At 36.9% G+C, this 15,811-nt stretch overlaps 1 protein-coding gene across 4 annotated transcripts in view; it reads right to left on the bottom strand.

Moving 5' to 3' along the window:
- Positions 1–1,398: 1,398 nt before the first annotated feature.
- The window catches only part of oxr1a (oxidation resistance 1a), a gene marked incomplete at its 5' end in the record, with an annotated part of 162,380 nt that continues 147,967 nt past the window's right edge, over positions 1,399–15,811 (bottom strand). For 3 of the 4 annotated variants that reach the window (XM_079893747.1, XM_079893746.1, XM_079893748.1), the window contains 6 exons: positions 1,399–3,148; positions 4,138–4,211; positions 4,407–4,502; positions 4,750–4,902; positions 9,848–9,973; positions 11,219–11,299. In XM_079893747.1, coding sequence (XP_079749873.1) covers positions 3,013–3,148; positions 4,138–4,211; positions 4,407–4,502; positions 4,750–4,902; positions 9,848–9,973; positions 11,219–11,299 — 666 coding nt within the window. In that variant the 3' untranslated portion in view covers positions 1,399–3,012. The remainder of the gene's footprint in view (positions 3,149–4,137; positions 4,212–4,406; positions 4,503–4,749; positions 4,903–9,847; positions 9,974–11,218; positions 11,300–15,811) is intronic. The other variant, XM_079893749.1, reaches the window with a different exon arrangement.

Here is a 15,811-nt window from a genome sequence, read left to right as displayed (position 1 = left end):
GACGGTGTCACATTTGTGTTCATAATATGTCTAGCTTTGTGTATGTAGCCAATCGACCGTTCTTCAATATAATTTGCCCTCTTTGTATATATATATTTTTTGTTATATTTGGGGTCAGAAATAGTTTGAAATATTATAAGACATTTGTGAACCTGTTTTATAGGCTTTGCATTTTTAATATCTCTCATTCTTTTATAACTGGATGGAGGTTTGTGGTATAAATTACCATAACAACATTTTTGTGCAATTTACAATATATCCACCAGGTGGCGCTCTTGCACCAGACCCTGTAAACTAAATAAAAGGATTTAAAAAAAAACCCCAAAACATACAGACTACAGCCGTATATACAGTATATATTCAGTGTTGTCAACAAGCCCCAGGCAGATGCATTTACACTTTCATTTCACAGCATAACAGCACTGCTGTCATAGTAGTCTGGACACCTGCTCAACATCACGAGTTTGTCATTAGTGTGAACGAAGCTGAATATATTTACTGAAACAGCAGCAGACTAGAGATATAAACAAAGTACAGCCAGAACTCCCACCTCAGCAGCTTCAAAAATATTCTCCTTTCCTACAAGCACTGACTCTTCATTTTTGACACCTGTCAATCACCCCATCATTGTACCTCATAATCAAAACGCTACTTATATCAAGTTTTGTGACGTCGTTTGATGTGAATTCTCATCGCATTTAGTTCTATAAATTTTATATTTTATTCTATAATAAAAACAGCAAACAAAAATCTACTACCGTGTTGTGGCGGTCACACGTAATCATCATCATCATCCTTATTATAATTAGCACATTATAATATATTCTTGGTTTTACAAGTCTCAGTATTTTTTTTTTAAACATAAATAAACTAAAATTTAATAACTTAATCTACGAAGAATTTTTTTTTTTGCTGACGTCATGAATCCCGCATACTTTTTTCAGCCCCTCCCCTTAAACCACCATACACTCATTACTAATGGATGAAATTATGTTTTTTCTCCCCGACGAATAAGATGTTTCACGAAGAAATACGACAGATTACAAAAGTGAAATAGTATTTCATGTTGACAGACTTCCCTTCTGAACCAAATTAAGCAGATTTATGGCTGTATGAACCATGAATTTCCCCCTTACACAAAAGTGCTGTGGTGATACTATTGTAAAGATATAGTTTTGGATGATAATATCATGGTGCTTTGACATACACCACAGGCCTGAATCATTAGCATATTCATTTAACATGGCATTAGCACAGAATTACTTTCCAAAACACTATGGTATAGAACAAGTCAGCATAAAAAAAAAAAAGAAGAAATCATGTAATTGCTTATTCAGTGCTGAAGAGCTCAAAGAAAGACCAAAGAAAATAAAAACCATAAAAGACCTGATTCTGTCCCAGGTTACAACAATTTATTAGTATTCATTGTTCTTTATACATCACTGTAACATTATATTCCGGTGAAATAGATGAAGGATTTGTTTGCACTTTGAAAGGACCTTTGTGCTCCTCTCGTTGTGTGCACAGTCAATCTAGACACCGGAAAAAAAAAAAAAACCTGACAAAAACCAAACAAAAAAACTCCGGGACAGGACACGTGAGAAGAAGAGAGTCCGTCAGATTCGACCCTGTGCTCGACCGCTGAGACGCCCGTCCGGGGCTTTTCCTCTCCACAGTAGCAGCAAGCTCTTTATAAACAATTCATTTACTCTATGATCTAAAAGACAAACAAAAATATATACTGTACTGCTACTGCTAATGAGGCCTGAAGAACCTGGCTTGAAACTAGATTAATAAAGTGCGAGAAGCAACCCACCAATCCACACACTGTATATTCATTTTTATATATATATATATATATATATTTATATATAGGAACAAATCTACTATCTTAACATTAATTTACAGGGTAATATACATTATATTAGTAACAGCTGAGATATCAGCACAAAAAAGATCACTGTCACACTTAACAGCAATACATATATATAATCATTTTATATATATATATATATATATATATATATATATATATATATATGAATTTATGTATATGTATATATATATATATATAATCATATACATAAATATAGAATTGTCATTATATTCATGAAAAACACGTCTCAGGCTTTTCAAATGATACCCAGAAAAGCAATAAATCCGTCAAGACGTAAAAGGTCTCTTAGAAAGAGAAACAGGGAAAACAAAAGTGCCCCGTTTGGATTATTTGAGGTCACAGGACAGGAATTTGCATATTCCACAAATCTATTGCGACACATTTCTGCCTACGAACAGTAAAAGTCGGCCCTTCCGAAGCGGAGGGGTCGGTGTTAGCCACACTCACATGTAAAACCCACTGAACAGAACATTACGACGATGGGGTTTCCGATTATGTGCTTCGACATGGTGTGCTATGATAGTGAACGACAGAAAGACTACGAGTTTCACGACACTTGAATATTTCGCCTCAAAAGAAACTACGGATGTGTTCTCGTCTTCTCGTGGACGCCACGGCGATCCAAAAAAATGCATATTCTTCCTCTGAGAGCAAGGGAATGTGTTTTCAGTTGTTTGCTTTTCTTTTCCCCCCATCGATCCCCGTGTTGCAGTAGTGACATCCTATGGGCTAACATCATCTTTTGAACGTTCTCTTGCCGCTTCAGCTCAGGTAAATTGGACTATGGCAGTTCTCGGGCAGCCCAAACCCGTGCCGCCACCACCATCGTTTTCATCGTCATCTCCACTCGATGCTAAAGGTGCTCACGGGGGTCCCTTGTTACATCCTCCCGTTCGTTATTGACGCTGCACACGGCTTGAACAAAACACATATACTAAACAGCACAAAGAAGAGCTCTGTATTAAATGCAGGAGTAACATACGACAAGCGCGGTAACAGTAGCGTCCGTTACGGGCTTCCTGGGAGCCGCGGTGATGTGCAGTAAGGTTTGGGATCTGCCTGCTGTCCAATTCCTCTTTCCAACTAACAACACAAAGGTACCTCCCTGTATGCTGCTACTCGAACGACCAGATCTCAATATCCTGCACGAAGAAATCCTCCTTCATGGAGAGCATGGGATTCCCGAAGGTTTTGCATGAATGACTCCTGCCGTGATAAAGATCCCCGTCCAACCAAAGCCCGAATTCACCACTGAAAGAGAAGAAAACATTCTCAAATAAACGGACATGGAGGGAATCATTTTAAAAATAAAAATAAAGGGCTGTACAAAAACATACTCTACTCGAGTACATGGACACTAGTCCTTCTAGCTACGCAAGCTCATTTTCATCTGTCGTTGCCTTTCCAAATGTCATGATGCAAATGATAACCACTGCTGAAAAGTTTGAGGTCAGTAAGATTTTGTTTCTTTTAACACTTTAAACAGCAAGGATCCATTAAATTGAACAAAAGTGAGAGTAAAATAAAACGAAATTTACACTGTTATAAAAGATTAAAAAAAAAATAAAAAAAAAAATGCTGTTTTTTAATGTTCTATTCATAAAAATCCATCACGGTTTCCACAAAAATATGAATTAACATTGATAATAATAATAAATGTTTCTTGAGCAGCAAATCAGCATATTAGAATGATTTCTGAAGGATCATGTGACAGAAAATTCAGCTTTGCCATCAGAGGAATAAATTAATTTAAATAAAAATATATTAAAATAGAAAACAGTTATTTTAAATTGTAATCATATATTTTTGATCAAATAAATGCAGACTTGGTGAGCATAAGATACTTCTTACAAAAACATAAACAAATGTTAACCACCCCCAAATTTCACAAAAATGTAAATGGTAATGTAAGAATGAATTGCTTTCTCAAAAGTGTGCATTAGCATAAACTGTCACCTACTATGACCAGTTTCAAATCAATTACTGTCAAGTTAAATTGTCAACATTTTCACAGTTAGCTTTCTGAAAAATAACCGATATGCACAGACATTTGAAACAAACTATCTTACCCTTACTGAGATTTGTAGTTGCATGTTTAGTTTGTGCAACGAGACAATAAGCTTGCAATGTGCTGGCCAAACGTTCAGGTTTACATTTGCATACACATTTTTTTGGTCTTACACAAACATCTCTAACGAAAATCAGTATTCAAAATATTAAAAGTGCCCTGAGTTACCGACCTTCCTCCTCCAAAGGCTAAAGAGTCCATGTCTCCTTTAATGAAGAACAGATTATCACCAGTCCATTTGTACGCCTGCCAGTGAGAGAAACAGCATTTTAGAACAAGAAAACACACTTGGTCTCTCTAGTTCAGTTTAGTCAGGGTTTAAATCCTGCAATGAAGTCTTTGATTATGAAAATGCCAAATGACAACCACAATCAGAATTAATTTCAAACTGACAGCTTATTCCGCCAGTAACGAAAATGAATGGATAAACTGAGCACAAACCTCAAACTCTGGATAGAAGGTGAACAGGAAAGTCTCTCCTGTGCCGTAGAAACCCTCGCTGACTTTGAAGGGTTGGGAGGCCAAAGCCCCAAACATCTACAAGAGCACAGAGACTAGATTAGGAAACCACTGAACCAAAATCTTTACATTGCTCCTGGTCACATGACATAGGAGAACCAAAGGCTTTGGTGTTTTTTTAAGTCAAGTCAAGTCAAGTCAACTTTATTTATATAGCGCTTTTCACAATGCAGATTGTATCAAGGCAGCTTCACAGTATTAAATTTTTAATATTGTGTTAAGGTCTGAGACTGTCACTTGTGAGAGATAAAGAGAAGAGTCTGACCTGTCCGTCACTGTCTTTGATAACCAGTAGCATGGGCGATTCCTGATCCTGCATCGTCCGGTACAGTGTTTTAATGCTCATGCCATGTTTAGATGTGCTGAAGGTCAGATTCCAGTGGTAACCGATGGTTCTGGGTGGGAGATGTTTCGCCAACTGCATGAAAAACAGGAAATAAGATAATGCATGGTTAGGTGTACATTAAACTATTTTAATACATGACATGGAGGCAAAGAACCACTGCTGACCAGGGTTATTTTGGTTAACTAAAACTATTTAAAACCTTCTTGTTAATTGAAATAAAGCTGAAATAAAGTCAAAAATAAATACAAGATGAAAAACTTGCTAAATGAACATTTTTAAATGTTGCCTTGGCAAATAATTGATATTAAGTTGAAGCACTAAATTCACTAACTGGAAATAAATAAAAACTAACACCTAAATTAAACCTAAATAGTAATATAAAAATACTAATAAAAATGACAAAAACACATTCATTTACTAACATTTTTTTTTTTTTAATTTAAAATACGAAAAAAAAAGCCAATTCCAAACATTAATAAAAACAATAAGAGTTTATAAATAATAATAAAATAATACTGGACACCAAGCTGTGAATCATTCCGTTTACATGTTGATGTTTGCAGAATTGGATAAAAATGCTGATTTATTTTTTGTTTAGTAAAGTTTGTTTCTACAGGTAACTGGATCTAGAAGAGTAAAATAAAGTACCATGGTAAGATTCTATTTATTTGAATAAATAATGAGTTTAGTTACTTCAAAAACAGCAACATTACCACCTTTTTTGCTTTTCAGTAGTGAAGCTATTTTACTGATAAAAGTCATGGGGCAGCACTGACAACATGTTTCTGTGCTCCTGAATGTTCCTGTTATTTTTTTAATAGCTTCTGCTGTAATCTGGAAGTAAAAATAAAGTGATAAAAAGAAAAGGTGGAAAACAGCAGAACACGAATGAATAACACAGCAACATGAAGATGTAGAACGAATAAAAGACGTGCAGGATCAGAGCAGAATCTGTGAAACATTAAGAGCCCAATTACAGTAGCACTGACCTTTCCACACCAGTAGACACAGAGAAGCTGAACACCATATATACAGTGCTGGTCAGAATTATTTGCCCCCTTGGTAATATGATCAAAGATGGCTGTAAAAAATAAATCTGCATTGTTTATCCTTTTGATATATATTTTTTTTTTAAATGAAAAAATATAACCTTTCATTGAAGTAAAAGAATTGAAAAAAATCACATTGTGAAATAAATGTTTTTCTCCAAAACACATTGGGAACAATTATTTGCCCCCTTTTATTAAATACTTTTTGCAACCTCCCTTTTTCCAAGATAACAGCTCTGAGTCTTCTCCTATAATGCCTGATGAGTTTGGAGAACACCTGACCTGAGATCAGAGACCATTCCTCTATACAGAATCTCTCCAGAACCTTCAGATTCCCAGATCCATGTTGGCGCTTCTTCTCTTCAGTTCAGCCCACTCATTTTCTGAAGGGTTCAGGTCAGGGACTGGGATGGCCATTGCAGATGCTTGGTTTTGTGCTCAGTGACCCATTTTTGTTTTGATTTTGATGTTTGTTTTTGGATCACTGTCCTGTTGGAAGATCCAAACATGGCCCGTTATAAGATTTCTAGCACAGGTTGTCAGGTTTACATTTTTTATCTGTTGGTATTTGATCGAATCCATGATGCCATGTATCTGAACAAGATGTCCAGGACCTCTGGCAGAAAATTAGGCCCACAGCATTAAAGATACAGCAGAGTATTTCATTTTACACATGGTGTACTTTTTTATCTCTGTATGAACCAAACCCGTATTAAGTGTTTGCTGCAAAAAAAATGCTCTTTTTTTGTTTGTTTCATCTGACCATAGAACGTTTGAAAAGTAACTCACACTACTGGAACTTCAAACGGGACGGGGCGGTCCATTAATCTTAAATAATATTTTAATACAGAATTTTGTCCACATGAGAATGCAGATTATTCTGTCCAAGTAATTTTTTTAAAAAGACCATTTTATGGTGAACCAGTAGTATTATGGACTAGTAATATGTACTATTTTTATGGTGTTTTTATTTTCATTCACTGTCAGATTTTTTTCTAATTTTTAGGGGTATTACAGCTTAGATACGCTGTAAAGATTTGCACTTTGTACCTCATCTACCACTAAAGTCCAATTTACACTGCACCGACAGGCGGCAACAGATACTTTGTCGGATTTATCGGATAAGTGTGTTACCCCTGTCAGAGTCTGTTGGAGCTTGTTTTCACCGATTGAACATGGTGAATCAGAATGTCTGAGAAGTGACATGGCATGCTGTAATCTGGTGATTGTCTGCGTTGATCTAATATTAGTAGTTTTTCTTAAACGGAAAAGAGTGAGCATGAACATTCTGCTATTTTTTTTTCCTATTCCATGAAAGAAAGAAAATCATATAGGTTTTAATGACAAGAGGGCGAGTAATAATTTTTGGCTCAAGAACAATCTCCTTCACTTAACCAATCGTTCTTATGCCCTTGGCCATAACATGACAAGTGAATAAATCTGTCTGTTAACTTGTCTGAGACCATCCTCCGGTCGAGGATCAATAACCAGTGAACAGCAGGGAGGGACGTCTATTTTTGGACCAGTGGATCGATGAAAAACTGTGAAGCAGCTCTTTTAGATGAAACAAACAAAAAAAAGAGCTTTTTTTGGCAGCAAACTCTTAATATGGGTTTGGTTCATACAGAGATTAAAAAGTACCCCATGTGTAAAATGAAATACTCTGCTGTATCTTTAATGCTGTGGGCCTAATTTTCCTGGACATCTTGTTCAGATACATGGCATCATGGATTCGATCAAATACCAACAGATAAAAAATGTAAACCTGACAACCTGTGCTAGAAATCTTATAACGGGCCATGTTTGGATCTTCCAACAGGACAGTGATCCAAAAACAAACATCAAAATCAAAACAAAAATGGGTCACTGAGCACAAAACCAAGCATCTGCAATGGCCATCCCAGTCCCTGACCTGAACCCTTCAGAAAATGAGTGGGCTGAACTGAAGAGAAGAAGCGCCAACATGGATCTGGGAATCTGAAGGTTCTGGAGAGATTCTGTATGGAGGAATGGTCTCTGATCTCAGGTCAGGTGTTCTCCAAACTCATCAGGCATTATAGGAGAAGACTCAGAGCTGTTATCTTGGAAAAAGGAGGTTGCAAAAAGTATTTAATAAAATGGGGCAAATAATTTTTCCCAATGTGTTTGGAGAAAAACATTTATTTCATAATGTGATTTCCCCCCACTTTCAATTATTTTACTTCAATGAAAGGTTCGATTTTTGCACAAAATTTAAATAAAATATCAAAAGGATAAACAATGCAGATTTATTTTTTACAGCCATCTTTGATCATATTTACCAAGGGGGCAAATAATTCTGACCAGCACTGTATATAATATATATAGACACACATATATGGTGGGCGCCTGGGCGGCAGGCGTTTCCTCAACACATGTTTGTGTCCAGCGTTCTCTGTGTCCTCCGGCGGCTCCAGGCTTTCCCAGCGCTTGGAGAGCATTGAATTACTCTGCGTAATGACACAAGTTTATTTGATTTACCAACAAAATGGTCTACGTCTGAATAAAGGGGTCTGTGAGAGGCCACCTCAGGTGATCCATTCACAGAGCGCTGATGCATTTGAAAGTCGGGCAGCCGCAGGGCGCAATGACTTAAAACCTCATAACAGCACAAAACCGCTGAAGCTTCACAACAAAACACATTGTAAATGGCACAGTGAGATCAGATCAAAAGATCAGGCCGTCATGTACGAATATTACAGAAATGTCCCTGACAACTGCAACATTTATTAAACAACAGTCAAAAAGTGTCTGAACACAATCATGCTTTATTTCTGGAAGAAAGTTGAACAAAACATGATTGTTGTAACGGCAAAAAAGAAATTACTAGTACTTAAATTTTGTTCTGTTTCAGTGTTATTTTTTAATTATTAAAAGTAGTAATTTATACTATTGTAGTATTTATTCATATTTTGAAACAGCTTTTTTGTTTAAAGTTTAGTAAATTTGTTATGTGCTACTGTCATTTTTTTAAATATACATTTTTCTATATATCTTTAATTTATTTAAACTTAAAATGATCTTATTTTAGTTAGTTGCCAGAGCACTATCTCATACAATCGTATGGCTTCAGAAAACAAGTCATATGTATAAGGAATCATTTTCTGAACTCACTCAACAAATCCTTGTTGAATAATTCATTTAAAAAGAACCAACTCAAATGAGTCATTTGTCTATGAATCAGACTACACTGTATGCTTCTTTGCATGCATCCAGCAAAAGCAAAGCAATAGAAAGACATGCAGTCTATTCATTATCTTTGTATTATTTTGTGCCACCCATTCTATCTCATCACATTCAATTTTGACTGCAAGCTTACAAAACTACGGCACAGCGGCATTAATCCTAAATAATATTTTAATACAGAATTTTATCTTTAGGGGTATTACAGCTTAGATACGCTGTAAAGATATGCACTTTGTACTTCATTTACCCCTAAAGTCCACCGCACCAACAGACGGCAACAGATACTTTGTCGGATTTATCGGATAAGTGTGTTACCCCTGTCAGAGTCTGTTGGAGCTTGTTTTCACCGATTGAACATGGTGAATCTGAATGTCTGAGAAGTGACATGGCATGCTGTAATCTGGTGACTGTCTGCGTTGGTCTAATATTAGTAGTTTTTCTTAAATGGAAAAGAGTAAGCATGAACATTCTGCTATTTTTTTTTCCTATTCCATGAAAGAAAGAAAATCATATAGGTTTTAATGACAAGAGGGCGAGTAATAATTTTTGGCTCAAGAACAATCTCCTTCACTTAACCAATCGTTCTTATGCCCTTGGCCATAACATGACAAGTGAATAAATCTGTCTGTTAACTTGTCTGAGACCATCCTCCGGTCGAGGATCAATAACCGGTGAACAGCAGGGAGGGACGTCTATTTTTGGACCAGTGGATCGATGAAAAACTGTAAAGCAGCTCTTTCACCGCAGCGCCACTGTGCGCTTACCTTCTCAATCTGCTCAGCCTCCAGAAGGTCACTGGGTTCGTTCAGGTTGGGCTTGAAAGTCTCCGGCTCCAGACTGGCGGAGATGGACGTGCCATGTGTGGAGTTCACGTCCTCTTTTGTGGTGATCTAAAGACAGAAGACACCATTAGCAAACCATCTAGTGTTTATGCCACATAAAGCTGAGACTATAACAAGGCATGACTCTAGATCTTCCCTTAAATTTACCCTCGCAGAAGGGATTTGATATTCAAAACATTTGTGGAAGTAAAGCTGCATAGAATTAACATGCAAATTCAACCTTAGCAGGAGTTGAGTTTACTATCTATGGTGGAATTAACCTAAGGGGACACACTAACCTGAGGCAACAAATCTAATCTCACTGGAAAGATTTTGGCGAGGCAATATGGGATATTGTTTTCATATAAAAGATTTGTTGTGCATTAGGCTATTTCCCCAAAGTCAGTGGTTCTCAACCAGTGGAACTTGTCAATTTCCTTATTCAGCCTGTTATTATAATAATTAGGCATACTGTTGTGCCTATGCAGCTCATGGTAACATTAACAAGCTTCATTATATGAGCATAAGGATTCCTGAAACACATAACTGATAAAATGTATACTTTAAATGCAAGTACAATTTACTTCACTTTTATAAGAATTTTTTGTACTGTGTTGGATCACCACTTGATATTCAATGTAAAATCTGGTTCCTGAAGCATAACCAGTTGAGAAGCACTGCTCTAAAGTCTGCGACTAGTGGTGTTATTTTACAATGTAGTGCCATAGACAGTTAACATTCCCTCTAGTGGCCTAAACACACTCAGGTTACACCGACCGTGCTTCAATTACATCAATTGTTTACAACAAATAATCAAGCAGCAGTCAGTGCAGGTCTCGACCCAAACACCCGTCTGAACCTCAGAACATTCTGAACATGGAAATACAATCCACTTTCCCTAAAACAGCTTCCAGAAAATTCCTCATTTCAATCAGTTTGTGTGTTCTAAGGGCATGGAACTGCTTGGTATCTCCAAAAATGGAATGTAGCAGATCAGCAATGCCATAAAGCTGCTAATTTACGCATCTAATAATTAGAAAATTCCAAATACTTTAAAATTGTATTTAATTTGTGAGTTCCACTAACAATATTTTAGCAATTTTGCAGGGACATGAAGTTCTAATTTGCGCATCTAAGAATTTAAAACAATCACTTAAAGTACTTTGTATAGAAAAAAAAAAATGTCAGGAAATTATGGAATTTTCTGCACAAACATTGTTTTGGTCACAGGCTCAAACTGGCCATCCACAGCAAGGCAAGTACACTCTACAAAACCTAGAACTACATCTGCAGGGTTCTACTGATTTTGTGCACCTGGAGGCGTTTGCATAGGGAGCGCAGATCTTCACTGTTTAACGCATCGATCCGGCAGTGGTACTCAGTCCATGAGACTACCTGCTCCAGAGACGGGGACACAACCACACCGCTGAGCAGGACAACAGGATGAGGCCAAAATATGGACAAGAATGTGCAGATTGGAACTCTTTAATACAAGATGTTAACTACTAAAGTTTGAAAACTGCGGTCAGGAATCATCGTCTTTATGGTATATGGAAGAGATGAGTGTAAGATTGAAAGTCTAGATCATGTCTATACATTAAACTACAGCACAAATGTGAGCAGACAACACAGAGAGTGTTTTGCATGATTGTGTGAACTGTTTTGCATGAAGCTCTGCAGACAGATATGAAAATCATATTCATAAGAGCTAATGTAAGCCATAGCAGAGCCACACAGAAATAACAAACACCCAATGTCCCCACTGAAACTAAATATTCTGTCATTATTTTACTCACCCTTATTCTTAAACTCAAATGTTGCATACTTGATTAGAAAGCTCTAAAATTACTCCGCTACCATACCACTTGAATAAAGACTTGCACCTCTAAGCAAGAATACCACCTTATGCTGACCTTGAAATTTTATGGCATGTGTTATCTTCAGTAAATGTCAATTCTGACCTGTCACATAATTTAACAGCTTGTTGGTTGCCACACCTATTAACTATGTGACACATTCAATAACACATTCAACTTATGACCTACTAACAACATGAAAGAATCGTTCACTAGAAGCAAGGTTAAACTTTTGTCATTTACCACTGCTCAGGTCATACCAAACCAGAAAGGTTATTTATGAGGAATACCCCAGCCAATACCCAATTCAGTATTCTGAAAATGAAAGGGGACTGAGGCTGTCAAGTTCAAAAATGATAAAAAAAAAAAGGCAATATGTTTTATAAAAGTAGTCCATAAATTAAATGGAAAACAATACAAAAGTCTTCAGAAGCCATACTTTTACGTAATTAATTGAAGTAGTTAAATGGAACATCAGATTATTGAGTTGAAATAGTTCACAAATCAGACTAATTTTTGTTTTGTGAACTGGAACAACCGATTCATTGAAAGGATCCGACTCACAAGAACGATTCACTAGACCAGTGGTTCCCAAACTTTTTAGAGCGGTATACACCCTGGGGCATTTAACATCCTTCTGCGTACCCCTCTCTTCTACAAACTTAATTATTAATATAATAAATAAAGCAATAAATTAAACTAAATTAATAATTTCATTCAAATGAAACCATCAACAAAAGCCATCTTTGCACTGCAGTGGCACAAGCTGAATCTAGATGTATTAACACTGTTAAATCCTGCTCAGAGGTGGACTGAATTCAATTACAATGGCATAAATAACGTTATGAGATAATGTTTTAAATAAAAAATGTTCAATAGAGAAATATGAAATGATGATAAAAATGAAGTGATGCTTTTAAATATTAAACTGAAATTGCCAGTAGGTGGTGGCAAGTCACCGTCTTAATGATTAAGTCATTGAGTCAATCGTTCATTCAGTAATGAAGAAAGTGGCTGTATTTATGAATGGGTCATTGAATCATTGACTCTCCAGATTTGTTCAAAGCTGCAAATTCGTTTACTAATGAAACACTGTTGTTTGTTGCTTGAAGACCCAAGTTTCTCTGAGGCTTTCGTTGGAACTATTATTTTGTTGCAAAATAAAGCAAACAAATGCTGCATCCTTTGAAGGGCACATTTGAAGGCTGACTGCGTCACTGCTGCGCGATGAAGGCTGTCCCAATTCGAAGGCTCCTTCAAATGCGTCCTGCGTTTCCCGTGAAATGAAGGATACAACAGATGGATCCTTTGCTGCCTTGCCTACCCCAGAATTCATTGCGCGCCAGTGACGACAGGATTGAGAGAAATGACTGAATTACACTTTTAATTATTAAGTGTTGCAAACGCATACAGAAGCTCAACCAAACATGAATGACGCGCGAGAACAAACCTCTTCCGGAGGCTAAAGCGTGTTGCGTAACCAATGAGGTTAATGTTTGAGCTTCAAACAATCAATCTTCAGAAATTTTGGACTAAATCACTCAATTCATATGGATGTTTTACGATCTCTTTATGAACTTTTTGAAGCGTCAAAGTTTCAGTTGTATAGGCTGTCTATGGAGGGACAGAAAGCTCTCAGATTTTATCAAAAAGATCTTCATTTGTGTTCCGAAGATGAACGAAAGTCTTACGGGTTTGGAACGACATGAGGGTGAGTGAGTAATGACAGCATTTTTTATTTTCGGGTGAACTATCCCTTTAAAAAGTCCACTCCCTATTCACCTTCCTTATATGGAAAAGAGCAACGAGGACGTTCACTTTAAATTCCTCTTTCGTGTTTCACGGAAGTCGTCATACTGGTTTGGAATTTGGAATGTCCTGACGGAGAGTAAATGATGGCAGTTTTTTTTTTTTTTTGGTGAAGTATCGCTTTAAAGTCCTGCAACACGCTGACTTGCAGTGTTAATCGACAGTAAAGGAGAAATGATCAAGCCAACAGTCATTCTACTCCAAGACGGTAAATAAAAGTTTTAGCCGATAAGTTCCCACTTTACAACCCTCAATAATGTACAAGGAGGAAGGTAAACTAGAGCATTCATAAAAAATGCATCTCGTCTGAGGTGAGACATCCACTGATTCTCTCTCACACTCTCTCTCACACACACATACACACACACACGCTCCAGCATCACAGATGAAAGACCAGTAACAGCAGCAGAATATCACATCTCACTTTTATACTGTTTGACTTTAAAAGCAGCAACACAAACCAGTGAAGACAACCCGCGTCAATCAACTCAGCCAGACATTATACGCTAATAATTCAACAGACCACTCACACATTACTCTTCAGTAAACGCATTCACACAAAACACTTGTGATTACATACATAAGTGTACTTCGGAGTCAGTGGTTTTCCTTCCATCACCCGCTTAGAGAACACGGTATCACTATCTGTCACATGCAGCCTTCCTTCGGCCGACGCCGGACGACTTGCCATATTCAGACATAAACACAACGACAAGATAATGACGGACACCTCTGAGAGCCAATGATATCGCACGAAACGGAACAATTCGGACTCTGATTGGCTCTGGTAAAATACGTTCCGCCTCGTTTACGGAAGACTTTAGTGCTTTTAAAGGGACGATCGCACCTCCCTAAAACGCGACCTCTAAATTATTTTATTTTTTTCAGTAATGCTTGAGAAGATTAAAATGATTAATGATATAACACGGAGGGATCCAAACTGACACTATGAAAAACATACTGTCGATGAGGACTAGTTCAGAGTTAAACACACACGTTCTGTATCTAGACTAAACATGCCTGTATTTAGTCCCCTTATCGTTAAACCAATAAACTGCTTTTTGAGCACAATAACTGCAACACTCTGGCCATGTTTCAAATGCCACTTACCATGCATGAACACTAAATAACCTAGTGAGTTGCCGCCAACCTAGAAAGCATTTTTTTGAGCATGATGCCCACAATGATGGACTGTTCACTATGTTTTGAGAAACAACAAAGTAGCAAAATTGAGGCAATATAATACAAGATGTCTGATATTGTTTAGTACTCATAGTAAGTACATTTATTTAGTAGGCCTACATGCTTTAACCCAAATCTTAACCGAGAGTAACCGGGGAAATTGTAAAATGTTACATCTTTTACTACTTAACATGCACGTGTGCCAACGATTATAATATTTACACTGAGAAATATTACATATGACATGAGAAGTCAGAGTATTACAACCGCCCACAGCAAATTTAACACTTAAAAATTATACTAATCCACTCGCTGTTTATCAAATAAGAGTGCATCTCAAAGTAATAATATAACTGCTTTCTTGAATACTTACACCAGCATTACCTTTTATCAGCATAACAAACTGAGTGTAAAGCTGGAAAGTATGCCTCTCTTTTTGCTTTAATGACAACAGCACTCGAGCAGACATAGATTCCACAAGTACTAGCAAAACCTGATGATCCATGTTATCCCAGATTGATCTTAGTGCATCCTCTGGAAACAATGTACATTATATGAATGCCCCCAACTTGTTAACGTTTAACTGCTGAACAATGTTTAAATTAACAGACATCACAATTTTAGACTGCAGAGGAAAATACGAGCTAACCAAAATTTCTCTCAAAAAACAATTGCACTTAAGTGTCATTACTCTGGGTTGTTAAATGTTACAATTGACCCCTGAGTATCCCGTCACCATATACGGTTGAGTTCATGACTCACGCCACACCACCCCTGTGGCCATGATTAGAGAAAGTTAATTTTATTTATTCATATCAAAAGATCATGTGGCTTTGCAAAGATCCTCCAGTTCTAGAATAACAAATCAGTCTATTTTGTTCCCTACATCATTAATTTAAAGTCAAATTTAAATGCTGCCATGGTCATAGTATCGGTTTCTCAGTGCCACAGATTAGTTTCAATACGGCAACCGGAACACAATAACATGCAGGGAAATCTCAGGTGGTAATGTTTCCTATTATTCAATCAGTAAAACATCCAAACTGAGCTGGACCACCAC

Source organism: Squalius cephalus (genome assembly GCF_949319135.1).
Source record: "Squalius cephalus genome assembly, chromosome: 15".
NCBI classification, from domain to species: Eukaryota; Metazoa; Chordata; class Actinopteri; order Cypriniformes; family Leuciscidae; genus Squalius; species Squalius cephalus.
Note: the sequence above shows the minus strand (reverse complement) of the source record. Positions and strands in the feature narration are given on the sequence as shown.